The 27,632-nt window shown below is 65.0% G+C and overlaps 2 protein-coding genes across 5 annotated transcripts in view; both read left to right on the top strand.

Annotated features, from left to right (window-relative positions):
• Ablim3 (actin binding LIM protein family member 3) overlaps nucleotides 1-12,951 on the top strand; it is an 88,951-nt gene extending 76,000 nt beyond the window's left edge. For 3 of the 4 annotated variants that reach the window (XM_048331197.1, XM_048331199.1, XM_048331196.1), the window contains 11 exons: nucleotides 515-613; nucleotides 2,769-2,816; nucleotides 3,014-3,148; nucleotides 4,176-4,240; nucleotides 5,045-5,192; nucleotides 6,534-6,563; nucleotides 7,088-7,146; nucleotides 9,539-9,599; nucleotides 10,487-10,494; nucleotides 10,925-11,005; nucleotides 12,221-12,951. In XM_048331197.1, the coding sequence (XP_048187154.1) occupies nucleotides 515-613; nucleotides 2,769-2,816; nucleotides 3,014-3,148; nucleotides 4,176-4,240; nucleotides 5,045-5,192; nucleotides 6,534-6,563; nucleotides 7,088-7,146; nucleotides 9,539-9,599; nucleotides 10,487-10,494; nucleotides 10,925-11,005; nucleotides 12,221-12,334 (848 nt within the window). In that variant the 3' untranslated portion in view covers nucleotides 12,335-12,951. The remainder of the gene's footprint in view (nucleotides 1-514; nucleotides 614-2,768; nucleotides 2,817-3,013; nucleotides 3,149-4,175; nucleotides 4,241-5,044; nucleotides 5,193-6,533; nucleotides 6,564-7,087; nucleotides 7,147-9,538; nucleotides 9,600-10,486; nucleotides 10,495-10,924; nucleotides 11,006-12,220) is intronic. The other variant, XM_048331198.1, reaches the window with a different exon arrangement.
• Nucleotides 12,952-20,759: 7,808 nt separating this feature from the next.
• The window catches only part of Afap1l1 (actin filament associated protein 1 like 1), a 46,707-nt gene continuing 39,834 nt past the window's right edge, over nucleotides 20,760-27,632 (top strand). The window contains exon 1 of the mRNA XM_048331389.1: nucleotides 20,760-20,791. Coding sequence (XP_048187346.1) covers nucleotides 20,776-20,791 — 16 coding nt within the window. The 5' untranslated portion in view covers nucleotides 20,760-20,775. The remainder of the gene's footprint in view (nucleotides 20,792-27,632) is intronic.

The raw sequence follows: 27,632 nt of genomic DNA, 5'->3' as shown, positions 1-27,632 counted from the left end.
AGTGGGTGGGGCTTGTCTGTAGACGCTCAGCCATTGGTGCAGAAGTGGGTGGGGCTTGTCTCTGCAGACGCTCTGCCATTGGCGTGCAGGGGGGAAGCGGGTGGGGCTTATTTGTGCAGACGCTCGGCCATTGGCGCGCAGGCGGGAAGTGGGTGGGGCTTGTCTCTGCAGACGCTCGGCCATTGGCGCGCAGGCGGGAAGTGGGTGGGGCTTGTCTCTGCAGCGCTCTGCCATTGGCGCACAGGCGGGAAGTGGGTGGGGCTTGTCTCTGCAGCGCTCTGCCATTGGCGCACAGGCGGGAAGTGGGTGGGGCTTGTCTGCAGCGCTCTGCCATTGGCGCGCAGGCGGGAAGTGGGTGGGGCTTGTCTCTGCAGCGCTCTGCCATTGGCGCGCAGGCGGGAAGTGGGTGGAGCTCGTCTCTGCCGCCCCGCCCGCCCCGCCGCCCTCCCCTCACCGCTTCCCGCCGGCCCCGCATTAACGCCTGTTTCCTCTGCCCTCTGCCCGCGCGCCCCAGGGCCCGAGAGCGGCCGGAGCTCTCCGTACCATAGCCAGTTAGACGTGAGGTCCTCCACCCCGACCTCTTACCAGGCGCCCAAGCACTTTCACATCCCAGGTAGGCGCCGGGGTGCATGCGCTGCGGGGCGCCCGGCCGGGGGCCCCCACCCATCCGACCCCCGCGCCCTCCCGCCCTCCAGCCCCCCACCCCACCCCACACACCTGGCTCTGAAGCCCACCCGCTCGACGGGACCAGCGGTCATCAGAGCCGCGGGGCAGCGGGCCAGGGAGGAAGGTCAGGGGCCCTCAAGGTCAGGGGCACTAAAGGTCAGGGGCGCTCAAGGTCAGGGGTGCTCAAGGTCGGGGCGCTCAAGGTCAGAGGAGCTCCAGGTCGGGGGAGCTCCAGGTCAGGGGAGCTCAAGGTCAGGGGCACTAAAGATGGGGGAGCTCAAGATGGGGGGAGCTCAAGGTCGGGGGAGCTCAAGGTTGGGGGAGCTCAAGGTCAGGGGCGCTAAAGGTCAGGGGCGCTAAAGGTCAGGGGCGCTCAAGGTCAGGGGCACTAAAGGTCATGGGTGCTCAGGGTCAGGGACACTAAAGGCCAGGGGAGCTCAGGGTCAGGGGCGCTCAAGGTCGGGGCGCTCAAGGTCAGAGGAGCTCCAGGTCGGGGGAGCTCCAGGTCAGGGGAGCTCAAGGTCAGGGGCACTAAAGATGGGGGAGCTCAAGATGGGGGGAGCTCAAGGTCGGGGGAGCTCAAGGTCGGGGGAGCTCAAGGTCGGGGGAGCTCAAGGTCAGGGGCGCTAAAGGTCAGGGGCGCTAAAGGTCAGGGGCGCTCAAGGTCAGGGGCACTAAAGGTCATGGGTGCTCAGGGTCAGGGACACTAAAGGCCAGGGGAGCTCAGGGTCAGGGGCGCTCAAGGTCGGGGCGCTCAAGGTCAGAGGAGCTCCAGGTCGGGGGAGCTCCAGGTCAGGGGAGCTCAAGGTCAGGGGCACTAAAGATGGGGGAGCTCAAGATGGGGGGAGCTCAAGGTCGGGGGAGCTCAAGGTCGGGGGAGCTCAAGGTCGGGGGAGCTCAAGGTCAGGGGCGCTAAAGGTCAGGGGCGCTAAAGGTCAGGGGCGCTCAAGGTCAGGGGCACTAAAGGTCAGGGGTGCTCAGGGTCAGGGACACTAAAGGCCAGGGGAGCTCAGGGTCAGGGGCGCTCAAGGTCGGGGCACTCAAGGTCAGAGGAGCTCAAGGTCGGAGGAGCTCCAGGTCGGGGGAGCTCAAGTTCAGGGGCACTAAAGATCAGGGGAGCTCAAGATCGGGGGAGCTCAAGGTCAGGGACACTAAAGGTCGGGGGCGCTCAAGGTCGGGGAGCTCAAGGTCGGGGGCGCTCAAGGTCGGGGAGCTCAAGGTCGGGGGCGCTCAAGGTCAGTGGTGCTCAAGGTCAGTGGTGCTCAAGGTCGGGGAAGCAGGATGGAGCCCCGTTTTCACTGGGGGGGGGGACAGATGGCACATGAACAAACTAAAATGAGTAAGCGGAAAACTGCAGGTGGTGGGGGAGCGGTGGGGGGGACAAGGCTGGAAGGACTTCCTGGAAGGGTTGACGTTACAGCAGGAAGGTGAGGAGGACCCATGCCTAGGAAAGATAAACGGGGCGGGGGAACCACCAGGTGCGGTGGAGACGGGGAGGGGAGGTCAGGGAAAGCCGGGGACGGGGTGACCTCTAGGACAGGATCTCATCCTGAGTGACAGAAGCCAGAGTCAGGTCAGGCTGTCTCCCGGATCCAACCCAGGCTTTCCGAGTCCCTCGCTGTGAGAGCGTGTCCTGCGGCTTCCCCGTCCCGGGGGGGGAGGGGGCCCTACGCGGGCTCCTCTTGAGGAAGAAGAAGGGAGCAAACCCTGGAACGTAGCTGCAGCGTCCTGGCATGGATGCTTGGGGTTCACCCGGGATTCAGTGTGGCCGCTGGCTGGGGGGGGAGCGGGGGGCTGCATGGGGATCTGCCCAGCTTGCTGTCCTGTCTGCCGTGGCCGCCATTCACCCCACCTTCCTTTCTGGGCTCCGCTTGTATCCGTCCGCTCCTCTCCCCTCTCTCCCTCTTCCCCTGTCTTACTTGGCAACTTGCTGGGGTAACGTTGAACGTTCAGCTTTTAAAAGGGGGAAGTCCACGGAGGAAAGATGGTAGCGTCCTGGAAAAAGTTGCTGGCGGGGTTTCTTTTCCAAGATCAGTTGGCCCAATGTGCTCCTCTCCTGTGTCTCTCTCCTCCCCTCTGCCCTTTCCTGCTCTGTGTGACAGCTGGAGAAAGTAATATCTACCGGAAGCCCCCAATCTACAAACGGCACGGTACGGTCATGTGGACAAAGATGGGTGGGGCATGAAGCATGTGGCCGCAGCTCCTGGGCCTCTAGGAGCCCCACAACGCAAGGCCGGCAACTCCCCCGGTCCTGTGAGCTGCCCCGGGGCCCAGTCACTTAGGGTGACTCTGGGGAGGGGTGAGCTGCCTCCATCTCCCTTATCTGCCCTCCTTGGCTCCTCTGCAGGTGATTTGTCCACAGCAACCAAGAGCAAAACAAGCGAGGACATCAGCCAGGCTTCCAAATACAGCCCTGCCTACTCGCCGGACCCCTACTACGCCTCGGAGTCGGAGTACTGGACCTACCATGGGTCCCCTAAAGGTAACACCCCAAGTGTCTCCAGGCCCACACCCTGTTATCTCTGCCAGGGACTCGAGCTGTCGTGAGCGTCAGTCACCCTCTCCTTCACACAGTTAGGAGTGAGGATGCTAAGCGGGGGTAGAACCAAAGGTTACGATTCCATCGCAGAAGGTCTTCAGCGCCAGCCATAGGCCCTCGAGATACACCGGAGGAAAAACAAATAGAGCAGGTTCCTGCCCTCGTGGAAGCCCTGGTCCCCACTGTGAGAGGAAGTTGACCTGACACAAGGGGCAGGAGTAACAAGTTCTCAGCTACCATGGGAAGGAAGCAAGGGGGCAGGGTGGCAGAGAATGTAGAAAACGCGTCTGTAAACACCCCCGACGGCAGGGCAGGGGGGCGAGTAGAGAATGCTGGGGGGCGTTCCGTGAGCTCTCGCAAGTTGAGGAGGTGGGGGCGGGTTTTGCTTATTAAACAGAAGCTATTGAATGTAGTCTCAGGATCACAGCTATCCCGTTGAAAGACTACTTTGCCTATAGGGTAGAAAGTGGTTGGGAGGATGTAAGGAGAGGGCGGAGCGATGGGAAGGTCTCCCAGGCCCCCTGGTCCTCGGGACAGCACCGTGGGCCAAGCTGTTCCTTTCCAGTATGAAGAATTTCTCCACGAGCTACTTTGGTTCAATGATTGGCTTTACTAGTTGTCCATTCTGAGCAGAGCTTCATGGTAACATAGAAATGGCTCCTGCGTTCCCTCCAGAGAATTCTCCCTTTCAAGCGGGAGTAAGACCCAGGAAGAACCGTAACTCACAGTGGACAGGGTCAACACTCGTGGGTGTTCCAAGGCTACACAGGCAGGAGAGACCTCTTCTCAGTGAGGAATCTTAGACTTAACTGGAAGAGGGAGGGAGAGAAGGAAGAGAGTGGGAAGGGAAGGAGGGAGGGAGAGTGGAAGGGTGGGAGGGAAGGAGGGAAGTAGAAAGGAGGAAGGGCCCAACGGCTGTTGACTCAGTGTGAATCACATGCTGGAATTGGTCCCATCTATCTTTGGACAGTGCCCCGGGCCAGAAGGTTCTCGTCTGGAGGAGAGGAGGATGACTTTGACCACAGCATGCACAAAGTAAGCCGGCCACATCACTAAAGAAAATGCTTGGAGGACATAGTACTAAGGACTTCTTTTCATTTGCAAGTGACAGAAAGCAAATTCAGACTCACAATAGAAGAAAACAAATGCACGGTTTGCATAACTGAAAAGTCAAAATGTAGGACTAACTTCAAGTAGGACTAGATCTGTGTGCTTAAAACAAAATGCCACGACGCATGTATAACCCTAGCTACTCAGGAGGCTGGGAATTGAGGAGTCAGATCCAGCACCAGCCAGGACAGAAAAGTCTATGAGACTCTTATCCAGTTAACCAACAAAACACCCAAAGTGGAGGCGTGGCTCAAGTGGTAAAGCACCAGTCTTGAAGGAAAAGCCAATGGGAGTGCAGGGCCTTGAGGGCAAGCCACAGGACTGACACACACACAAAAAGTAGATAAACTGATCAAAGTTTAAGTGTTTGGAGAAGTATATCTGCACAAAACACCTACAGGTCTTTGCATCTCTCACTGCTCTCTAAACATGAGTGTAGCGTTCACCACAGGGCTTTGCCAGTGGGTTGCATCTCATAAGTCATGGCGAGATGAAGTCCCAGAGGAAATGTAGGGGCTGCCGGCCCCGCGGGTGCGCTTCGACGGCAGAAAATAAATAAGTGAAAATAAGACGCAGATGGCGGCGCGTACGGAAGGCCCGGCGGCTCGGCCTGTCCCTCCCGGGCCCCGCCGCCCACACGGCCGCCTCTGTCTCCCTGTCCCTCCTGGGCTCCATCACCCACGCGGCCGCCTCTGTCTCCCTGTCCCTCCCCGGCTCCGCCCCGCCCAGCTCCAGAGCGGCATCGGCCGGCTGATCCTGAAGGAGGAGATGAAGGCGCGCGCCAGCTCCTACGCGGACCCGTGGACCCCGCCGCGGAGCTCCGCCAGCAGCCGGGAGGCCCTGCACACCGCGGGCTACGACCTGTCCCTCAACGGCTGTAAGCGCCGCCGCCCCTCCCTCCCTCCCGCCACCCCCGGGGGCCCACGGGGACCTGGGCACCCAGCCCTGCCCGCCGCCCGACCCGCCGGGGCTCAAGCCAGGGCACTGGCTCCATCACACCCCGTCCTCAACCCCTGGGGCTGTCCACCAGGGGCGGCCTCGGGCCCGGTCACCTCCCTCCATCTGGGGGCGGGGGGGGGGGCCCTGAGGGGAGCGCCCCAGAAGTGGGAGTCACGTGGCATTCAGCATCCGCGCTGCCCCTTCCCGCCGCCTGACTTCCTGTCGCGTGACTAGGGAAAGGTCTCCTCCTGTCCCTCTCGGGGTGGCTCGGGGACACGGAGGCTGTTTCCTGAGGTGCCGGGGCCCCCCGTCACTTGGAGATGCAGGGGCTTCCGCCCACGTGGTCGCGTGGGACTCTCTCTCTGCACCCTCCCTTGTGCTCTGCCCGCCCCCGCCCCTCCTCGCCCCGACGGGAGCCCCTCCCTTCAGGAAGTCCCACCGCAAACCGGTTGTTGGTGGACCGTAGATGGTAGCATGGATGACACATCTACGTACCAGGCATTTGAGACACACGATCGCCCAGGGCCCTCGGCCATCCCTGCCGTACCGAGGCCGTTAGCGCTCTCTTTCTAGAGGAGAGCAGTAACTTGTCCACAGGCAGAGAACGAGTGTGTAGCTGAGCCGGGACCAGAGCCGGCGACACGATTTCCTGTCTGTTTCCTCACGACACCTGGGGCTTGGTGAGATTAGAGCCTCGCAGACTTCCCTGCCCGGACTGACCTCCAGCCCCGATCCTCAGGCCTCGGCCTCCCGAGTAGCCAGGCTCGCCCGCGTCAGGTGCCCACCCCCGGAGGGAAGCACGGTTCCACAGACGGGGGCACGGACGCCCGGGCAAGCGCTCGGCCCGGGCTTAGGAGCCGTGCGCGCCCGAGGCGAGAGGCGCCCAGCGGTCAGGTTCCCCGTCCCGGCACCGAGGGGCGCCGCGCCCCGGCTCCGGCCCTGGACTGCGCACCAGAACCGCAAGGCCGAGCGGCACGCCTCGTGCCGACTGCACCACTAGCGCGTGCGAGGCTTTGCACTCCGCCGCTCAGCTGGGGCGGGGGGAGGGGGGCCAGCTCCGTTCAGTGACCTTTGTTTGACAGACATCTCAGAGGACTGGCCCTGCATCAGGTCGCCGCTGGGCTGAACCATGAACGGGGGGGGGGGGATGCCCTGATGACCCCCGGGGGGGGAGGGGGAGAGCCAGGGTGACGGGCTGAGCGCGGAACCGTGTCTCTCTGTCCCCGTAGTCTGGTCCGCCCCGGTGGGCGGGCACTGACGCCGCTCCCTTCTCTTGCAGCCCCGCGCTCTCACTACCTGGCTGACAGTGGTACGTCCCTCCTGCCTCCCCCCGGCCCGTCACGCCCCGTGAGGACAGGGACACGCCACCCGCCACCCCCCTGGCCCTCCCGTCCCCGGGACATCCGTGTCCACGCCGTCCTGGTCCCCGATGGCCCGCCCACTGCAGTCCGACCACGGGCCTCAGCCGGAGGGTTCTAGAAGCATAATGCCCCTTCCCCCGCGTGAAATGACGCCGGCCTGCCTGGCTCCGAGCCCCACATCGGTTCCAGAGCCTTTGTCCAGAGCTGCCCTGCGGCCGGGTCCTAGGGAGCCACCGCCCAGGGTGGATGGATCAAAGCCAGGGCCACAAAGGCGTGGGAGCGGGGGCCTCTGGGAGCAAGAGCGGTGGCCGGGCGACGTCTCCGAGCCGGAGGGCTTCAGAGAGAACCGGGCCCCGGCCCCCGCGCCCTCCGCGAGGGCGGGAATGGGGGGGCCACGTGTAGGTGGGCGCCTTCCCGGGCGAGCAGGCCCCGGCTCCGGGCTGCTGCTCACCGCGCCGCTTCTTCCTTCCAGATCCCCTCATCTCCAAATCCGCCTCCCTGCCTGCCTACCGGCGGAACGGGCTGCACCGGGTAAGAGCGGCCGCGCCCGGAACCTCGCCCCCCACACGCCGGCAAGCCCGAGGAAAGGCTCAAGGGCCAAGACGGCGGTGTCTCGATCCCCTGGGTGAAGAGCGACCTGCCGGGGGGGGGGGGGGAGGCCAGGGGGGGCAGGGGCTGGGGAAAACTGGCACAGACGGGGCGAGAATTCCGTGCCACGTACTGGCTTTACCGCATCGACCTGTGCCGCCCTCGCGGCTCAGTGAGGGCGGTCACCAACGTGAACCCTACGTGGGGGGGGGGCAGAGGTGAGGTGACCCACCCACCCACCCCGAGAATGATAGCGCCAGGGCTGAGGGGGGGCCGCCAGTCCACGCTGCCCGCCGCTGGCCTCCCACGCGGCACGTGATCTCGTGCACAGCTCGGTGCAGAGCCTGTGCTCTAAAACTGTCATGGAGGTGGAAAGCTGAAACGGGGGCGGGGGGGCGGGGGGGGAATGTCTAACGGCACAGCCCCACCTGACCTTTGGCTAACAAGACACTGAGCCAGGTGCCGACTCCCTGCACAAGGACTAAGCACCAAGCACTCTTCCGGGCACGGGGGACCCCGCAGGGGGTGAGGTCAGCTTGGCCCCGCTCACGTCCTAGTGGGAGAGAGGAAACACACGGGAAAGGGCAGGAAGTTGGGAAGGCGCGGTGTGGAAAGCAAGGCGGGGGTGGGGAAGGAGAGGCCGGGAAGGGGTGGACTTGCACGCCGGCCCGCGTGGGGGGAGGGAGCCTGGCCCCTCTGGAGTCCACACGCGCATCCGCACGCGGGCAAGCCCGGGCTCTCCGTTCCTGGACAGGGAGGGCACGCGCGGCCCCGGCCGGGCTCTGCACACTGGCTCGAGACCAAGCGGGGTTCGGGCGGCTGCACCCCAAAATTCGGCTCCAGTCTGTAAAGGGTGGGGCCCCCCAGGTGTGGGAGAGCCACTGGGGACGCACGGGCCAGCTGGGGGTCTAACCCCGAGCCAGTCGTGAGCTAGAGCTGCCCTGGAGCGCCATGGCTGAGAACCCCGGCGTGGGGTGGCCCCGCGCCCCCCCAGACTGAACACGGGCTCCCGCAGCCCAGGGGCCAAGCGCCTCTCACACAGGAGGGGAGCCGCACGAGATCAGGGGCAGCCCCTGCCCCTGCCCCTGCCCGTGCCCCAGCCCCTCGGAGGAGGAGAACGGTGCGCGCAGTGAGCAGGAAGCCGGTGTAGCTACCTAGGACGGCACACAGTAGTGTTGAGTGCACAGTCGGCCAGTGGTGGTGCTATGATCACCGCGCACAGTCGGTGGAGGGGAGTGCTGTGATCACCGCGCGCACAGTCGGCGGGTGGTGGTGCTGTGATCACTGCACACAGTCGGCGGGTGGTGGTGCTTTGATCACCGCGCACAGTCAGCTGATGGTGGTGCTGTGATCAACCGTGCAGTCAGTGGGGGGTGGTGCTGTGATCACGCACAGTCGGCGGGGGGGGGGGGTGGTGCTGTGAACGGTGCACACAGTCGGCGGGTGGTGGTGCTGTGATCACGCACAGTGGGCGGGTAGTGGTGCTGTGATCGTGCACAGTCAGCAGGTGGTGGTGCTGTGAACGGTGCGCACAGTCGGCGGGTGGTGGTGCTGTGATCATGCACAGTCAGCAGGTGGTGGTGCTGTGATCACCGCGCACAGTCAGCAGGTGGTGGTGCTGTGACCACTGTGCACAGTCGGCAGGTGGTGGTGCTGTGACCACTGTGCACAGTCGGCGGGTGGTGGTGCTGTGATCATGCACAGTCGGCGGGTGGTGGTGCTGTGAACGCTGCGCACAGTCGGCGGGTGCTGTGATCACCGCGCACAGTGGGCGGGTGGTGGTGCTGTGACCACTGCGCACAGTCGGCAGGTGGTGGTGCTGTGATCATGCACAGTCGGCGGGTGGTGGTGCTGTGACCACTGCGCAGTCGGCGGGGGGTGGTGCTGTGACCACTGCGCACAGTCGGCGGGTGCTGTGATCACCGCACACAGTGGGCGGGTGGTGGTGCTGTGACTGGTGCGCACAGTCGGCGGGGGGTGGTGCTGTGACCACTGCGCACAGTGGGCGGGGGGTGGTGCTGTGACCACTGCGCACAGTCGGCGGGTGGTGGTGCTGTGACCACTGCGCACAGTCGGCGGGGGGTGGTGCTGTGACCACTGCGCACAGTCGGCGGGTGGTGGTGCTGTGACCGGTGCGCACAGTCGCGGGGGGAGGATGGGGAGTCGTGAGCGGTGAGGGAAAGCAGGTGGCGTCACGAGCGCGTGTCCACCGGGGGCCCGGGGTGGGCCAGGGCGGTGACCTCTGTCCCTCACCTGAGGCTGCCCGCCCTGCTGCGGGCCGCGGCCCCCCCCAGGATTCAGACCCTCCCCCACTCTGCCACCCCCCCCCCCGCAGACGCCCAGCGCGGACCTCTTCCATTACGACAGCATGAACGCCGTCAACTGGGGCCTGCGCGGTGAGTGGGGAGGGCCCCCCCATGTCACCGCCCCGCCCACCCCGCCCGCCCCCTGGCACACCGTGGCTGCCGATCCCGTCCCCACCCTGGGCTTTGTCCCAATCACGGGGGTCCTGGCCGGCCCCGGGGGAGGGGGAGCCAGACCACAGCGCCCCCACAGATGCTCCCACGAGCTCCACGCACTGACCCGGGGGCTCGCACGCCCCGGCTCCCCCGCGCACGCCCAGGATGGGGGGCCACGGCCACGTGGGGGAAGAGGCGGCTCCAAATGTGGTCCAGTGACAGACACGAAATGCACAGAGGGAAGTACGAAGCCGCTTCCGTGCAATACGCAGCCGTGCGCACGGCCTGTCAGTCTCCAGTTCTGTGTGTGTGTGTGTGCACGCGCGTGTGCGCACGCACACTCTAGTCCTGGGGCTTAAACCAAGGGCCCGGCCACTCTGCTTTCAGCTTTTGTCTCCAGGCTGGAGCTCCACCCCTTGAGCTGCAGCTCCGCTTCTGGCTTGTCGCTGGTTAAGCTCGGGGGGCGGGGGGGGGGGGTTCCACAGATTCCCCCGCCCGCAGGGCCTCTGAGCCTCCGTCCACAAACCGCAGGCTCCCCCGAGGAGCTGGGATCGTGGACGTGAGCCACCGCGCCTGGCTCTCCTCATCTCCAGTCCACCCACGTGTCTCCCTCAGCCCCGCCCCCCCCCCACCGTGATTCTCACACTGGCCGCCCCGACAGTCCCTGCGGGGGAGCGCGGCACGCAGGGCGGGGAGCGGCGGTTCTCGCCCCCCCACCCCACCCCCGATTCTCACACCGGCCGCCCCGACAGTCCCTGCGGGGGAGCGCGGCACGCAGGGCGGGGAGCGGCGGTTCTCAGCGCGCGTCTCCCTTCTCTCCGCAGAGTACAAGGTAAAGCACGGCGCGCCCCGCGGGGTGTCCTCCGGGATTCTGGGGACCGGCGAGAGGACGGCAGCACCGTGCGTGCGGGAACGAGAGCACGGAGCGAATGACCGTCCATGCGTCACGTGCCCCGCCACCCCCCACCCCCCCCAAGCCGTCACCCCCGACCCTTCCCCGGGCCCCAGAGGCTCCCGGGCTCGCCAACCGGCCCGGCCACAAGGCTCCGCGCCCACGTCAGTGCCGGGCGCCCCACGCTCACCCCCGGCACCGTTAGCAGAGCGTGGACGGGGAGAAGGCACCTCGGGGCGTCTTGGGTTGCTAGGCAACCCAGAGGCGGGCCGGCCCAGCCTCCCCCCGTAGGGGGCCTTTGAGGAATAGAAAGGAACCCGAGCCCCGGGGCCCCGCGCGAGCCCCAGCCGTGCCCCCTTCTCCTCCTCAGATTTACCCCTACGAGCTGCTGCTGGTGACCACGCGGGGGAGGAACCGGCTGCCCAAGGACGTGGACCGCACCCGCCTGGAGGTAGGGGGAAGCGGCGGGGCGGGACAGCGTCCGCGGGTCGCCCAGCTGGGGGGGGCGCTAAGGGGAGGGCCGGAAGACCCCGCGCACGGCTCAGCGACCGGAACATCGTGACGAAGGGAGCATCGTGAGGGGGGACACGCCCCGACACAGGCAGAGGGGGTCGGCTGGGGGACTGGGGGTCACCCGGCGGGCAGTGCCGGCCCGATGGCTCCTGCACTGCCCCTCCCTGCCGTGCGTCCCCCCTCCTCCCTCCTCCGCGCCGCCCCCGCCTCTAGGCCTCCCCCAGGACGCGCCCCGTCCGCTTCCCTCCCCCCTCCACCCGGCCCCGAGTTTCCTCGGGATTGTCGTGTCAGGAAATGGGTGTGGAGTGAGTAGAGGGAGCTCTGTGGCCCCCGGGGACAGCGTGGCACCCCCTGAACTGAGGCCGAGGCAGAGCAGAAGCGGGGGGGCGGGGGGGGCTGGCGAGGGAGTCCTCCCAGCTCCGGCCCACCGGGCCCGCAGCCTGGAAGCGTGTCCCTAGCCAAAGCCCCCTCTCTGCGCCGGGAGGGGCCGCTCCGCAGCTCGGATGCAGGCCACCGTCCCCAGACCCCCAGAGCCGCAGTCCCGGGAGGCTGACACGCCCTGAGCGGCAGAACCACCCAGGGAGTCCCCCAGCACAGAACCCCCTCCTCCGTCCACGGGAGCCCAGTCTGCAAATGGAGCTCAGGCAGCCATGTTTTCTGAAAGCTCTTAGGACCGTCCGCAGTGTAGAGTTGAGACCACTGGGCTAGGAACCCTGTCCTAGCCTCTGTCTGGATGGGATGGGTGGGGTGGGATGGGTGGGTGGGTGGGTGGGTGGGTGGATGAGTGGGTGGATGGGGTGGGTGGGATGGGTGGATGGATGCATGGATGGATAGACTAGATAGATAGGTAGGTAGGTAGGTGGGTGGGTGAGTGGATTAGAGAGAGAGAGAGGTGGGCAGGTGGGTGGGTGGACAGATGGACGGACAGACAGGCAGACAGATCCCCTGAATCCTGGACACAGCTCTCGTGTCTCCTGAAGGCGGGTGGGGCGTGCGAACGCGCACATCTTCTCATGCAGACGCACGGGGCGGAGAGGCAGGAAGTGGAGGGGGGTCCACCCGAGGGCGCGAAGGCTGCCCGGGCGAGGGCACAGAGAGACCCCCCTCCGCCCCCGTCCGCCCCTCCCGTCCTCACGCCGCCCTCCCCCCCCAGCGCCACCTGTCCCAGGAAGAGTTCTACCAGGTGTTCGGCATGACCATCTCCGAGTTCGAGCGCCTGGCGCTGTGGAAGCGGAACGAGCTGAAGAAGCAAGCCCGGCTGTTCTAGCGGGCCGGGACACGGGCGCGCCCCACGCCGGGGTGTGGAGCCCCGCAGCCCTGGCGCCCGCGGGACGCACCCCCTGCCACGCCGCTCGCTTTCCCGTGCCGCCGTCGGGGTATCCCTACGCTCCCCGCTCCTCCCCTCGCCGGGGGGCGCTGCACTGCGGGGGGCGAGGTCTCGGGGCTCCGCCCCGCGCCCAGGGTCTTTTTATACTCACGCGTCTGCCCAGCCCCCCAGCCCCCCGGGGCCCGGCCCGCCGCCCTTGAGCAGCGCCTGCAGAAACCTCTGCGCTCCGCCGCTGGGCGCTGCCCCCCCACCCGCACCCCGGCTCCGGGGCTGGCGGGGAGCCCCGGGGGGGGGCCCTCCCGTGGGAGCTCCACGGTGGTCCACCCCCCCCCCGCCAGGGAGCACCTCTGGGCGCTCACGGGGCGCTCTCCCCACACTCCTGATCGGGGAGCGGAGCAGCTCGAGGTGTGCACGCGCCGGTGACCCCCGGTGACCCCTCGGGGGCCCCCCTCCCCCTCCCCCCGCCCTTGATCATGACCTCCCCCTTGTCCAAGTCTAGGATTCATATTAGGAACAGGACAGAGGCACTTCCTTCCCCTCTGCCAAGCTGTGCGGGGCCCGGGGGAGCCGGGGCGCGGGGGGTGCGGGGGGGGGGGGGCGCCGGGCCTCCCTCCTCTCCTCGGGATCCGCCGCGGCCGCAGCCCGCCCTCTTCAGCCTTACCACAATCGACGTGCCTGACGATCCACACCACAGGGCTAGCGTTCCCACCCCGGCCCGCCACCCCCCTCCCTCCCCCCACCCGCAGCGCCGCCCGGGTCTCACGGCGGAAGCTTCCGGAAGAGTAGTTAGTTAGGGGCTTGGATTTCTAAGACGGAGTGCTGGCCCACGCGGCTCACGCAGCCCCGGCCGCCCCGGGCTGTCTGTCTGTCCACCGTAGGGGTGAAGGTGAGCGTGTCCCTGGAACTGCCCCCAAAGCAGGCATGACCAAGGTGACTCTCGAGAGACTGCTGTCGGGGGGCGACATGGACTCGACGAGCCCTCACCGGGCACCGAGCGCCTGGGCACCGAGCCCCCGCTGCACATGGCACAGCCCGGGGCGGGGGAGGGGCCTGGCCGGGGAGGGGGGCGGGGCGGCGGGAGGAGACACGGGAAGGGGTGCGTACGTTGCTGGAAGGCACTCGGCGCGGAGCTGGGAGGGCTCTGGAGAGGAGACGACACGGGGCGGATCTTTGTCAGACTGGAAGGACACTGCACGTGGGAAGGGCGGCGGGGTGGAGGGACCGGAGGGGAAGCCGGACACGCTCTCAGTCCCCCCCTCCCCCAGCTTCTCTCTTTTGGCCGAGGTCACTCACCGTCCCCGCCCCGCTCATTCGTCACGGCCCCGGCCCCACGCCTCACTGTCACTGGCTAGCTCCCCGCGGGACCGAAGGGCTTTTGTTATCGTTGTTGGATATTTTGTTTCCCATAAAAGCACATCATTTCAACCAAACCCGTGTCCTCCTGTGGTCCTCGGCGCGCGTGGAAATGAGGGACGGACGGGGCAGGAGGGCGAGCCAGGCTGCGCCTCACACCCGCCACTGGGGGAGACCTTGGGGGGGGCTGAGAGGCGAGCGAACCAAGCCACTGAAGGAGGAGGCGGAGGCAGAGCAGAGCAGAGCGCTCTCCAGGCACAGCTTCCCCACGACACGCAGCGGGGCGCCCGCCTCTGGCTTCTCAGCACGGGGTGGAAAGCTCCCTCCACCCAGCAAGGCGCGGGGTCGGCCGCGAGATTCCCTGAGGGGCCTCCCTCGCCTCTGGCTTCTCAGCACGGGGTGGAAAGCTCCCTCCACCCAGCAAGGTGCGGGGACGGCCGCGAGATTCCCTGAGGGGCCTCCCCCGCCTCTGGCTTCTCGGCACGGGGTGGAAAGCTCCCTCCACCCAGCAAGGCGCGGGGACGGCCGCGAGATTCCCTGAGGGGCCTCCCTCGCCTCTGGCTTCTCGGCACGGGGTGGAAAGCTCCCTCCACCCAGCAAGGCGCGGGGACGGCCGTGAGATTCCCTGAGGGGCCTCCCTCGCCTCTGGCTTCTCAGCACGGGGTGGAAAGCTCCCTCCACCCAGCAAGGCGCGGGGACGGCCACGAGATTCCTTGAGGGGCCTCCCTAGCCTCTGGCTTCTCAGCACGGGGTGGAAAGCTCCCTCCACCCAGCAAGGCGCGGGGACGGCCGCGAGATTCCCTGAGGGGCCTCCCTCGCCTCTGGCTTCTCAGCACGGGGTGGAAAGCTCCCTCCACCCAGCAAGGTGCGGGGACGGCCGCGAGATTCCCTGAGGGGCCTCCCCCGCCTCTGGCTTCTCGGCACGGGGTGGAAAGCACCCTCCACCCAGCAAGGCGCGGGGACGGCCGCGAGATTCCCTGAGGGGCCTCCCTCGCCTCTGGCTTCTCGGCACGGGGTGGAAAGCTCCCTCCACCCAGCAAGGCGCGGGGACGGCCGCGAGATTCCCTGAGGGGCCTCCCTCGCCTCTGGCTTCTCAGCACGGGGTGGAAAGCTCCCTCCACCCAGCAAGGCGCGGGGACGGCCGTGAGCGGCTCCTGAGACTCGGCCGCCTCCCTCCAGCAGGGTGGGGCTCTCACCAGACTGCAGAGACTGAGGAAAGATGCAAGCCAGCCTCCTACCACCCCCACGACAATCCCCCTGCCCTCCCTACCCGACCTAGTCCAACACGCCTAGCGCAGGGGCGCTGGCAAGAGAAGCCGAAGGCCACCCGGCCGCCATCCAAGCGCACTGAGCCCCCAGCCTGAAGGGCTTCCCCACGCTGTCCCGTCCAGTCCCCACCTCCACGCTGCCCCTACGCCACGGGACAGCACGGGGAGCCCTCCAGAGGCAGCCGTATCCGGAGACAGGGCTTTGAAAGAGGTGACGGAGTTGAAATGAGCCTGAGGGTGGGCTTTGATCCCATTTGACTGCTGCTCTTTTTTGGGGGGTGGGGTGGGAGCTGAACTCAAGGCCTGGGCACTGCCCCTGAGCTTCTTTGTTCAAGGCTAGTGCTCTACCACATGAGCCACAGCACCACTTTGGGGTGTGTGTGTGTGTGTGTGTGTGTGTGTGTGTGATTAATTGGAGGTAAGACTCACGGACTTTCCTGCCCAAGCTGGCTTCGAACTGAAATCCCCTGATCTCAGCCTTCTGAATAGCCAGGGTGATAAGCGTGAGCCATAGGCACGGGGCTTTTAGGGTGCTCCTGTGAGAGGAGACTGAGGCACACCGAGGCGAGCGGACCCGTGTGTACCCAGGGTGAGCGTCTACAAGCCAAGGAGCGCCTCCCAGAGCGCTAGCCCCCCCCCTCCCCGGCTCGCAGGTGCTGGGCGCCCAGCCTCCAGGGCTGTACAGAAAGATAGTCCTGATGTTGGAGTCCCGGGCGGTGCCCGGCTTCGGGGGCCGGTGGCATCTGGCGGCTCGGGTCGCGGGGCTTCCTCGGCCTCTGAGCGCCCTCTGCAGGCCGCTGCGATCGCCGCGGGGAGACGGAGGCGCCTCTCTCCCTCAGCGTCTCCCACGGAAAGCCGGCCGGAGCCGCCGGCCTCCCCTCCCAGCGGACCACCTCGCTCACCTCCTGGCTGAAGCGGGTTTGTGGTCCCACCGTTTGCCACCCAAGGACTTGTGACACGTACACTGCCCCCCCGCCCCCGAGTGAATTACCATTGACGGCGGAGCCTCCTTCCCGCCCCTTGGCCGTGTCCACAGTCTAAGCGTGCGGGCTCCCGGTCCGGGGGGGGGGGGGATGGGATGGGAAAGTCCGCGGGGAAGCCACGTACACGGCACCCACGGAGTCGGAGCTCGCCAGGGCCCGTCCTGCTTCCGAAGCCCCTTTCCCCTGGGTAAAGGCCCCGTGGGGGAGGGTTTTGCCTCCTGAATCAAGACAAGCTGTCCCTCGGACGCCCGCCACGTGTCCTTTTCATTTACTTACCGTTTTGTGCCAGTCCTGGGGCGTGAACTCGGGTCCCGGGCACTGGCCCTGAGCTTTGGGGGCTGGCGTTCCCCCACCGGAGCCCCAGCTCCACTTCTGACTTCTTGGTGATTGACTGTAAGAATCTCAAGGACGTCTCCTGCCCAGGCTGGCTTTGAACCACGATCCTCAGCCCTCAGCCTTCTGAGTAGCTAGGATTGCGGTGCGAGCCGCCAGCACCCAGCCAGTTTGTTCTTCGGATGAAAAAATCGGCACTATCTGATTTTTAACATCTGTACCACTCCATATATCATCTAATATCACTCCTTAACGGACTGTAGGTAGCAAGAACTGGGCATCTGCTGGTCCCCCCAGGACAGAAGTTCCCTCCAAGAAAGGGACGGGGCAGAATCGGTAGTTAGAATTAGATACAATCACCCAGGAGGAGGCGTCCTGGGTCTGCGGCCAAGACCTTAATTATTTCCATAAGCTTCTGGCAATTCTTGAGAGGACACCTACGTCCACAGCATAACCGCGCTGACGGCGGGCCGGGCCCTGAGCAACGCCACGCACTCGGTGTCTCTTCGTCTTCCTTCCTGGGGGCCTTTCTCACCCTTGACACCTGAGGACGTTTACCCTTTCCTGAGTGATTGATCTAGCGGACGTGGCAAGAAGCTGACCTTGAACTCAGGGCTTCCCTTGACCACTGCCCAGCCGCCTCCCCGGAGACCGAGCGGCGTACGGAGGAGGCCGACCCATCGGGGCACGCCACCCGGCACCGCCTAGCCGTCCTTCGCTGGTAGCCCCAGGTTTCAGATGAGAGGTTCGAGGCCGCGCCCTTGGCTGTGCAGAGGCCGCTGTGGCTTTCAAAGCCAGGTCTGCCACATGCCCGAGCGTGCACCTCCCAAGTATTGCTCCGTGCGAGCGTCGGCCTGGTGCGATTCCAGCAAGATCTCTCCCCGCCGCCTCCGCCTCGGTTTCCTCACCTGACAAATGAAGAAACCAGAATGGCCGGCGGCGGGGCGTAGTCACCGCTACACCTGAGACCCGCTGCCCAGAGAGCTCCGTGCGGACGGTGGGGGGAGGGGGTTGGGGGGGCTCTCCCGGTGCAGCTGGCAGAAATGGCTTGTTTCCTCGTGGGGTTCAGAAACAGTAGCCGTTAGCAACGTTCCTAAAGGGAAAGGCTTCCCCTCGGCCCGGGGTTCTAGGGTTTTCTTGCTTCCCTCACTGGCTGGCCACCGCCCCTCCAGACCGAGCTGCCCCCACCACCCCACCCAGCCTTCGGGCTGGGGCCTCCTAGGCCGGGACCCCAGGCCGGGGGCGGGCTGGAGCCCCGGGGAGGGGGGAGCCCTCCTCCACCCCCGAATCCCCACCCCCCTCTCCATCAGCGTCCCTGGTGTCATTCCCCTAGACCGGGGCCAGAATGGCGACATTGTGCTGAGGAGAACAAGAGAGGCTTTGACCTCGAAGCGGCATCAGGCGGACACCAGGAAGGGGCCTCGGGGCTCCCGTTACGGGGGGACCCAGGAGAGGAGCCCGGATGGCCCAGAAGCAGCCGTCACAGCCACGCACACCAAGTGCGGAGCGCGCGGCACTTGTACAGAACACCGTAAATGAGATCATGCGGGGGGGGGCCGGGGGGGGCCTTGGTGACCCCTGACCCCCGCATTAGAAAGAGCCCGTCGGTCCTGAAGCTCTTACTGGATGACCTGCTCTATTTCACCTTACTACGGGCTGAGGGCTGGGTGGGGTTATAAGGATCTAGTGTGAATAAGACACAGTACACACACACACACACACACACACACACCCCTGCGGCCAGGAAGGAGGAAGGAAATGGAAGTTCAGGCAGGAGAACCGCGATCTGCGTGCTCCCGGTGTGCGTTGCGGCCCGCGGGGTGAGCCCTCGGAGGACTGAACCCCCCAGGGCCTCTCGAGAGGAGAGCAGTTCGGCCAGAGAGGGCCCCGCGACCACCGAGGGCCAAGGCCAGCCACGCAATGTCCTCAGGGCTGTGACACGATCCCACTGGGACCGTGGAGCCACCGCACCCCCCTCGATCGCGGCCACGGCGGAGGCAGACCCTGAACGCGCGCTGGCAGGTCAGAAAGCGAAGCTGTGCCCTCCTGGGACAAAGAGCCCTTGGCCTCCCAACGTCTCTTCCCCGGGCTTTTCCAGCTCAGCTTGATAAGCACAGAACGAGACCCGGAGGATCGCTTGTTTTTTACAGGACGGGGAGCAGGAGGGAGTTGAAAGATCTCTTCCTGGTATTGTTCACAGAGACCAAAACTTGCTATCTTTCTACAGGACTGGGTCTCTCCACATAGAGTTCTTTAGACAAGCGCAAGGCAAACCTGGAAAGCTCAGTCATAAGAAGGAGGAAAGGAAAGATAGGAGGCAGGTTGGGGATGTGCTTGCCAGAGCTACCATTAAAGCAGAGAGAGAAGGGAAGGAAAACAGACATCAACAAACTCCCTTCCGTCTCGCTGCTTAGCACCTGAGAGCCCTTGGTCCAGCCAACCCAAGGAGCACTGGATCTCTCCTCAGGCACTTTCTACCTAGTGATCGGGTGTGAGAACGTGTTTTGCAGGTTATCCAGGTTCTCTACAGGTCGTCAACCCCTTGCGGATGGAGAATGCTCCACTGAACATCCGTTCTCCCAACGGAACACTGTGTTCGCTATCACTGATAGAGAATGGGGATCGTTAGGTTTCTATAGGTCCTCGTTAAAGGAAAGCCATAGGGAAAAAAAACCACACACACGTATAGTATTTATGTTCCAGGTGTTAACCCTTGGTACCCTGACAGCAACCACGCTGCAGCCAACTTAGTCAACATTGCCACCTAGTGACCATTATGAGTAATTAGCCAAACAGAGCCACCGGAGCTTCCCAAGAGCTTTGCGCTGTGTTCTGTCCCGTTTTTTATATTTTTTCCAGACCACAGTTCAGTTAATTCCACGGCATAAGTCACCCCACAACACACACGAACCCTCGTGAGGTCTTTTGACCCTGCTGTTCCAATTCTCTGAGGAAACCTCCACAATCCTTGGAAGTTTCCTCTGAAAAAGAAAAAAAAAATCTAGAAAAGTCTCCATGTGCTTCTGCAACTGTACTGTCTCTGTACTGTGATTTAAAAAGTACCCCAATTCCAGGCATTGTGATTACACACTATAATCCTAGCACCCAGGAAGTACTAAATGAATCAACCAATAAAAAGCGATGGAGGTGGTAAGGAAAACGTCATTGTGGCTCCTTCGGAGACTAAGATCTAAGGACTGCCATTCAAAGCCAGGCAGGCATAAGAAGTCTCCAGACTCTTACCTCCAGTTACCCAGCCAAAGGCGAGAAGTGGAGGTGCGGCTGAGATGGTAGAGTCCGTCACCCTTGAGCAAAAAGCTAAGCAAGAGCGTGAGGCTCTGGGTCCGGGCCGCAGTACTGGCCTTTAAAGGGGGAAGAAGGACGTAATTCCGTATTAGAGGTCTCGCCTGCCACGGACAAAGGCCCCGAGTTTGAACTCCAGAACTGTAAAAAATAAAAAGAACAATACTTCAAACCAAATGTGTTTGAAGAACGAATAGGCTAGCCTCAGAATGAAATGATTCCCTACTGGTTCCGAGTTCAAACGCTGGGCATTGGAAATTAATTCACTGGTAAATTATTGGCTGGTTAGCTATTTTAGACTTTAAAATGACCTTTTCAAATTGAAAAAAGTGGGCAATGACCAAGAAGGCCTTGGAAAATGATCGTGACTCCCATTTTGGTAGCTATTTGTGGTTTCTAAAATGGGCTTGTGTCATCAATTCATTTGGCCCCCCAAAAGCTCTGCGGAGTCGGCATAGTTTTCTCATAGCAGAGATGGGCAAGCGGGAGGCTTTGGCTGTAGGTTTTTAGGGGTTTTCCTTCTTTTGTCTTTTGGCCAGTCCTGGGGCTTGAACTCAGGGCCTGAGCACTGTCCCCGGCTTCTTTGTGCTCGAGGTCAGCACTCTGCCACCTGAGCCCACAGCGCCACGTCCAGCTTTCTCTGTGTGTGTGGTGCCGAGGAATCGAACCCAGGGCTTCGTGCGCGCCAGGCGGGCGCCCCGTTGCTAGGCCGCCTTCCCAGCCCCCCTCGTTGGCCTTCTTCCAACTGGCCGCGGCCCCGGGAGGCCTCGCTGCCGACGACGCACCCCGTGCGCGGTTCAACGCCGGGGTTCCGCCCAGGAAGCGCTTCCCTTCCACCTGTGACAGCCCGGGCGCGGGGCCCCGCCCGCCCGCCGTCCCCTCCGGGCTCCGCACCCGCGCTGGGGCATCGCCAGGGCCCCCCGTCCACGCGGAGCGGGCGCCGGGCCGGGCGCGGGCCGGGGCGCGCGGAGCCGGGCGGCCCGGGCGGGTCCGGGGGCGGCGCCGGGGCGGGGTCGGGGGCGGGGGCCGGGCGTCCCGTCGGGGGCGGGGACTCGCCGGGCGCTCGGGCCCCGCGGAGCGCGCCGCCCGCCGCCACCGCCGCCACCGCGTCCGACTCGGCGCCCGCCCGGCGGCCGGCGCCATGGACCGAGGCCGCGGTAAGAGGGGGCCGCGGCGCCCGCACTGCATGCGGCCCGGGCGGGCGGCGGGCGGGGCGCGGCTCGGGGGCGCGGACGCGGGCCGGGGGCGCCGGGGGTCGGGGCGCGGAGCGGCGGAAGCCGGGCGCGGGGCGCCGGAGGCCGGGGCGCGGGGCGCGGGGCGCGGGGCGGCAGAGGTCGGGGCGCGGGACGGGGGCGCCGGAGTTCGGGGCGCCAGAGGTCGGGGGGTCGGGGCGCGGGGGCGCCGGGGATCGGAGTTCGGGGCGCCGGAGGTCGGGGCCTGGGGCGCCGGGGGTCGGGGCGCCGGAGTTCGGGGCGCCGGAGTTCGGGGCGCGGGGGGTCGGGGCGCGGGACGGGGGGCGCCAGAGGTCGGGGCGCGGGGCGCGGGGCGCCGGGGGGTCGGGGCGCCGGGGGGTCGGGGCACGGGGGGCGCCAGGGCGTGGGGCGCACAGGTGCCTCCGGGGGCGGGAGCAGCCCGCCCGCCCGTCCGCGCGCAGCTCGGCCCCGGGTCGCCGCCCGCGCGCAGCCCGGAGTTTTCCTGTCTCCAAATCCCCACTGGAGCAAAGCCCCGCGCCGGCTCCCGGGGACCGCGAGCTGCTGCTCGGCCCCCGCGCCCCTCCGGGCGGGCCGGGGGGCTGCACCCGACGCCCCAGAGCCAGGCCCCGCGGTGCGTGGGGGGGGGGACCCCGGAGGCGGGGGGGGGGGGGGCGGAGCGCGCTGGGCTTGGCTGGGCGAGCGTGGCAGGGGCTGGAAATGAACCGGGCTGGGAAGGTGGAGCGCCCGCCTGGCTCGCACGAAGCCCTGGGTTCGATCCCCCAGCACCACACACACAGAAAGCAGACAGAAGTAGAAGCCAGGCACCCCTCCCCCCCCACCCTCCCGTCGGATGCGCTGGGGCCAAAGCTGCGCAGGACTTGGACGCTGGGGGGGCGGGGGGTGGCACCCCCTCTGTGCTCCTGTAGGGAACTGTCTCCCCCCCCCCCGCACTGTTCCTCGCGTGGGCTCCCCATCTTTGTCCCCTCCCCGCCTTTGTCCCCTCTCCCTGCCCCCAAGTGTGCGGCCGGTGGCCGGTGCGGGGCTCACAGCTGTCCCCACCCTCGGAAGGAGTTTGCCGAAGTGGCTTCAAGACCGAGGTGCAAGGGACTGCAGGGCGCACCCGTGGGTGATGGGAAGAAGGCCCGCCCGGCCCTCGCTCCAGCCCGCCCCGGGGCCCCTCCGTGAGGCGGCTGTGTGGCGGGCTGATCCCACCCGCCCGGTGGGTCTAGATCTGGCTGTGCGTGTGCTCAACACAGACCACCAGGCTGTGGATCGGTGCGAGCCGGCCTGCCTTGTGCTCCATCCCCATAGGTGTGTGCCGTCCATCCCCAGCAAAAGCACACGTGCAGGTCTCGTGCGGGCTTCGTTCCCTTCGCCGTGGGGGTGCGGGCTATGGGGCCAGCGCACCGGAGTCCCAGGCAGGGAACCAACGTCCATGAACACACAGCCACCGGAACCGAGCCTGTCCCGGGCACCAGCTCCTGGGCCCAGCTCTTCATGTGGCCTCTCCCCGAACATTGCAGGGGACAGAGGACAGGCTGAGTGGACACGGTCATCGACCCCACCTCCGGGACAGCCGCTCCAGCCAGAGTCCTTGGCTTTCATTCCGTAGACCTCGATACTCACAGTGCTAGAGGCTGGGAATCCCAAGGCTAACTTCCGATGAGGACTCCTCCTGGCTGGGAGAGCCACACACTGCGCTGTGCGTGTGTGGGGGGGGGGGGGGGGGTGCTGGGGCTTGAACTCGGCATCTTATCCCCTCCCTTACCTTTTTTCTGAAGGGGGGGCGCCCTACTACTTGAGTCACACCTCCACTTCTGGCTTTTTGCTGATTAGTTGGAGATTGTCTCTCCGGTTTGCCCTGGCTTTGAACCTCATTGCTCAAATCTCAACTTCCGGAATGGCTGGGATTACAGGTGTGCGCCACAGGTACTCAGCTATCTTCCTCTTCTTGCAAGAACCAGTCCTATGTGATGTAAAGCCCATGCTGATGACCTCATTTAGCCTGGGTTCCTCTCAGGGTCCTCCCTCTCAACACAGTCGCGTGGAGGTTTGAGCCTCAATCTATGAACCCGGGGAAAGGGCACAGTCAGTCCAAGACAGCACGGTCGAGTCACTGACATTGACTTGGGTCAGGACTTGGGACTCGTGTCCGCTCCGTCTCTACACCTAAGTCCCTGATGTAAAGCTTGCTGATTGCCCCCGGCAGCAAGTGGCCAGCCCAAACGCTGGGACAGGCCTAGGGGCCACATCTCCCGACCCCGGCCCGGTGCCCTGTGCAGAGTGATAGCGTAAAAGCTCACGTCAGAGTCAAGTGACATGAGAACAGAAGCAAACCTAGGAAGCCGGAGTTCCCTTCTCACGGGAAACGTCTTCCCCTGGTGTGCGGCGGGGCTCTAACGATGCGGTTCCAAACAGAAGCCAGGCCTAAGAAGATTCCTTCCAGCAGGATTTCCTGCCACATGACAGCCATTCAGAGAAGATAGGCATTGGTGAGGTCAGCATGGCGGTAAACAAGTGACTGCAGGTGAGGTTAACACACTTAGAGCCCAGCGACTACAGGTGAGGTTAACACACTAGTAACAGCGACTGCAGGTGAGGTTAACACGCTAGTAACACAGCGACTGCAGGTGAGGTTAACACACTAGTAACTCAGTGACTGCAGGTGAGGTTAACACACTAGTAACCCAGCAACTGCAGGGGAGATTAACACACTAGTAACACAGCGACTGCAGGGGAGATTAACACACTAGTAACTCAGTGACTGCAGGTGAGGTAACACATGAGTAACCCAGCGACTGCAGGTGAGATGAACACGCTAGTAACACAGCGACTATAGACACCGCCTTCTCCTGGGCAACTTAGGTAACTTCCTATCCTCGGGTGAACATCAGACACGGAAAACAGAAGTGTTTGTTCCGTAGGTTGTATGTAATGTTTTATTTGTCCTGGGCTGCAGGAGGGGGTTGAACTCAGGGCTTTGCTCTTTCAACGCTGACTTTCTACCACTCGAGCCACGCCACCAGCTCTCATGGGGGTGGCGTTTTAAGTTACTTTGGTGATGGAGTTTGGCAAACGTTCCTGCCCAAGCCAGCCTCAAACTACAATCCTCTCGGTATCTCAGACTCCTGAGTACCTAGAGCCATGGGCTTGAGCCAGGGACACCAACTCCTGAGGCTGTAAAGTCTCAGTGTGTGGAAATGGAGCTTAGCACACCAGACCCGCTCAGCCAAGGCTCACTGCGGAGACTGCGGTCTTTTTTGTGTGAAATGGCACATATACAGTAGTAAGCTGGCTTCGTTCCTTGCTCCCTTTGCATGTTTTGAGCCGCTTACCGAGGCAGGCAGCTTTGGTACGCTGTAATGACAGCGAAGATGACACCCAGTGAGTGTCACCCGCTTTACCCCTCTTGGATCACTGGTGTCTCTGGCTGATTAGCCACCGGTGTGTTTGGCTGCATAGCCACTTTCCCTCGTTCTGTCTACTCATACCGACCGCAGGTTACGTAATCCCGGCGTTGCTTTGGCGAGCGTCGCGATCCGTCATCTCCTGAAGGAGAGTGGCGGAGTGTCGTGGTTTTCGCTGAATGAGATCGCTCTTACTGCAGACATGAGGAAGAGCCCACGCAGGCCGCTTTCGCTGGGCCCGCTGTGAGGTCCGCCTAGGAGGCCACGTCTGCCCTGTCGTTAGTGGGAGCTCTGGGATCCAAACTCAGCCTGTGCTGAGCCCCTACGACCTCCTGTCCGGATGGTGAGGGATTCCCAAGCGGGCTGCGCTCCCTGCGTGCAAGTCCATCCCTCCCTCCTCCCCTCCGCCCTCTTCTTCCCAAAGGAAACACTTGTCCCCGCTCCAGTGATCTTTTCCGTCCTGGGTCTTTCCGGGGAGTCAGCTTTCTTTTCACACCGAGTTGTTTGGGGTTTCCTTCTTTGATCAGTAGTGGGGCTTGAACTCAGTGCCTGGGCCCCTCCCCCGAGCTTTTTCACTCAAGGCTAGCCCCCTCCCGCGCGGAGCCACGGCGCCGCGTCCACGTTCCTGGTGGCGTAGGCGGCGTGCGCACCTCCGGAGCTCCCGGACTCCAGAGCAGCCGGGGCTGCAGGCGCGGGGCGGAGCCCGGCTTGGGGTGGGGTTTTGCCCGTGATGACCCCAGGCTGCGCGGAGGGCTGGCGGGGGGCGTGCGGTGCGGAGCTCGGTGGTCCGGGAAGAAGGCGTGGGGGTCTGCGTGTGGAGAACGAGTTTCCGGCTCTGTGCTGGGGAGCAGCAGCCGCTGGCTTCTCGGAGCTTCCAGAGCTCTGTTGGGACGGACCGTCGGGGAGAAGGCCGCCCTGGAAGGCCGGGGCCTGGACGTCAGCCACCTCCTCACCGTGCTCCCTACAGAGGTCCGGCGGTCCGCGGGGTCCTCCTCTCCCCTGCCCCTCCCAGTCCATCAAGGTTTTCTCTGCTACTCCTCAAATACCAGCGCCCCATGGGGGGAGCAGCTCACCCAGTGAGCTCCTCCCTCCCCGTCCTCTCCCAGCGCCCCGGGGGGGGAGCAGCTCCTCCCTCCCCGTCCTCTCCCAGTGCCCCAGGGGGGAGCAGCTCCTCCCTCCCCGTCCTCTCCCAGCGCCCTGTGGCTGCTCCGCGTGAACTCCGACCTGAGCAGCGCGGGCTTCCCAAGCCCCTCGCGTTCCTTGTGGTTGTTTTTCTGAGTCCTGGGGCTTGAACTCGGGGCCTGGGCACTGTCCCTGAGCTTTTTCACTCCAGGCCCGGCACGGCGCCACTTCCGATTTTCTGGTGGCTAATGGGATAGAAGAGCCTCACGGGCCTCACGGGCTCTCCTGCCCAGGCTGGCTTCAATCGCTGGTCCTTGGATCTGGGCCCCCGAGTAGCCAGGACAGCGTGATCCGCCAGCTCCGCCCCACGCGGCCTCCCTCCCGGCCTCCCCACCCCCCCCCCGCGCGGCCTCCCTCCCGGCCTCCCCACCCCCCCCCACGGCCTCCCTCCCGGCCTCCCCCCCCCCCCCCGCACGGCCTCCCTCCCGGCCTCCCCACCCCCCCCCCCCGCGCGGCCTCCCTCCCGGCCTCCCCACCCCCCCCACGGCCTCCCTCCCGGCCTCCCCGCCGCCTCCTCGCTGGGGCGAGGGGGGGGCGAGCGGGGCCCTGCGTCCCCCTGCGGGCTTGTACAGCGTGGAGGAGGAGGGGGAGGAGGAGGAGGGGGAGGGGGAGGGGGAGGAGGGGGAGGGGGGAGGAGGAGGAGGGGAGGAGGAGGGAGGAGGAGGAGGAGGGAGAGGAGGAAGAGGAGGAGGAGGAGGGAGGAGGAGGAGGAGGGAGGAGGAGGAAGAGGAGGAGGAGGAGGGAGGAGGAGGAGGAAGAGGGAGGAGGAGGAAGAGGAGGAGGAGGGAGGAGGAGGAAGAGGAGGAGGAGGAGGGAGGAGGAGGAGGAGGGAGGAGGAGGAAGAGGAGGAGGAGGAGGGAGGAGGAGGAGGAAGAGGGAGGAGGAGGAAGAGGAGGAGGAGGAGGAGGGAGGAGGAGGAAGAGGAAGAGGAGGAGGAGGAGGGGGAGGAGGAGGGGAGGAGGAGGAGGGGGGAGGAGGAGGAGGAGGAGGAGGAGGAGGAGGGGGAGGAGGAGGGGAGGGGAGGAGGAGGAGGAGGAGGAGGAGGAGGAGGAGGAGGAGGAGGAGGACACCCTAATTGGGAGGCTGGTGCGTGGTGATGTGTGATCAATGCCGACCCACAGCAGGTGCTTACCAACCATTACCTCCCCCTCCTCCCACTGCTCTGTCTTCCTGCATGTGCCACTCCGCCTTCGAGTTCCACGCCTCTGTCCCCGGCCTCACTCTCGTGGGGGGGGGACTCTCAGAGGTTCACCACCGCCGTGATTGGGCTCCATCCCTACACGCCCTCCCCCCCGGCCTGGTACATTTCCACTCCCGGGTCAGCTGGTGTCGGAACCCGCCGTGTTCCTCCCACGCAGCCGAGCCTTCCTGCCGCCCCTTCCGTTCACTGCACCGCCTGTGAGCAAGGCCCCGGGCAGGAGCGGCGGGAGGAGGGCGGGAGGAGGGCGGGAGGAGGGCGGGAGGAGGGCTCTCACAGCAGCAGGTGTGAAGGGGAGGAAACGGCCCGGAGGAGGCTGACTGCTCACCCGGGGTGACGCCCCCCCACCCAGGGAAAGCAGCAGAGTAGGAGGCCGGGCGGGGCCCCGTGGATCGGAGCAGCCACGCGCGGCTCTTCTGGGGAGCACGTTCGCGTGTAGATAAGGTCTACCGTCATCTGACATTCTAGAGGCTTCTATGGACAACGCCTTCCCGCCTGCCTGGGGGATGGGATTTCTAGGCATGTGAACTTCCACCTGAAGTGTTTCTCTCGTTAGTTAGCTGCACGCTACGTCACGGTTGTGAGCGCGAGCACGCGTGCCTGTGCACACGCATGTGCACGCGCCGGTACTGGAGCTTGATCGCAGAGCCTCGCGCTCTTACCGAGCTTTCCTCACCGAAGCTCCACTTGGGCCGCACCTCCAGTTCCGGCTGCCTGAAGATGACTGGAAACGAGGGTCCCGGGGCTTTCCTGTCGGGGCTGGCTTTGAACCACAACCCTCCAGTCTCAGCCTCCTGAGTAGGTCGGATTCCAGAGCGAAGCCGCCAGCGCCCAGCTGCATGGCAGGCTCGTCGTGGCCTCTGTGGGCCCTCTGTCTGTCTGTCTGTCTGTCTGTGCTTGAGGATGGAGTCCGGAGGGAACCGAGGCCAGTCGGGGAACGGCCCCGGCCCCCCCCCCGCGGTGTCGCGTGGATCGTAGTCCCCCCGGGCCTGCAGCGACCGCCGTGGGCCCCCTCACC

The sequence above is a fragment of the Perognathus longimembris genome, chromosome 22 (genome assembly GCF_023159225.1).
Source record: "Perognathus longimembris pacificus isolate PPM17 chromosome 22, ASM2315922v1, whole genome shotgun sequence".
NCBI classification, from domain to species: domain Eukaryota; kingdom Metazoa; phylum Chordata; class Mammalia; order Rodentia; family Heteromyidae; genus Perognathus; species Perognathus longimembris.
Note: the sequence above shows the minus strand (reverse complement) of the source record. Positions and strands in the feature narration are given on the sequence as shown.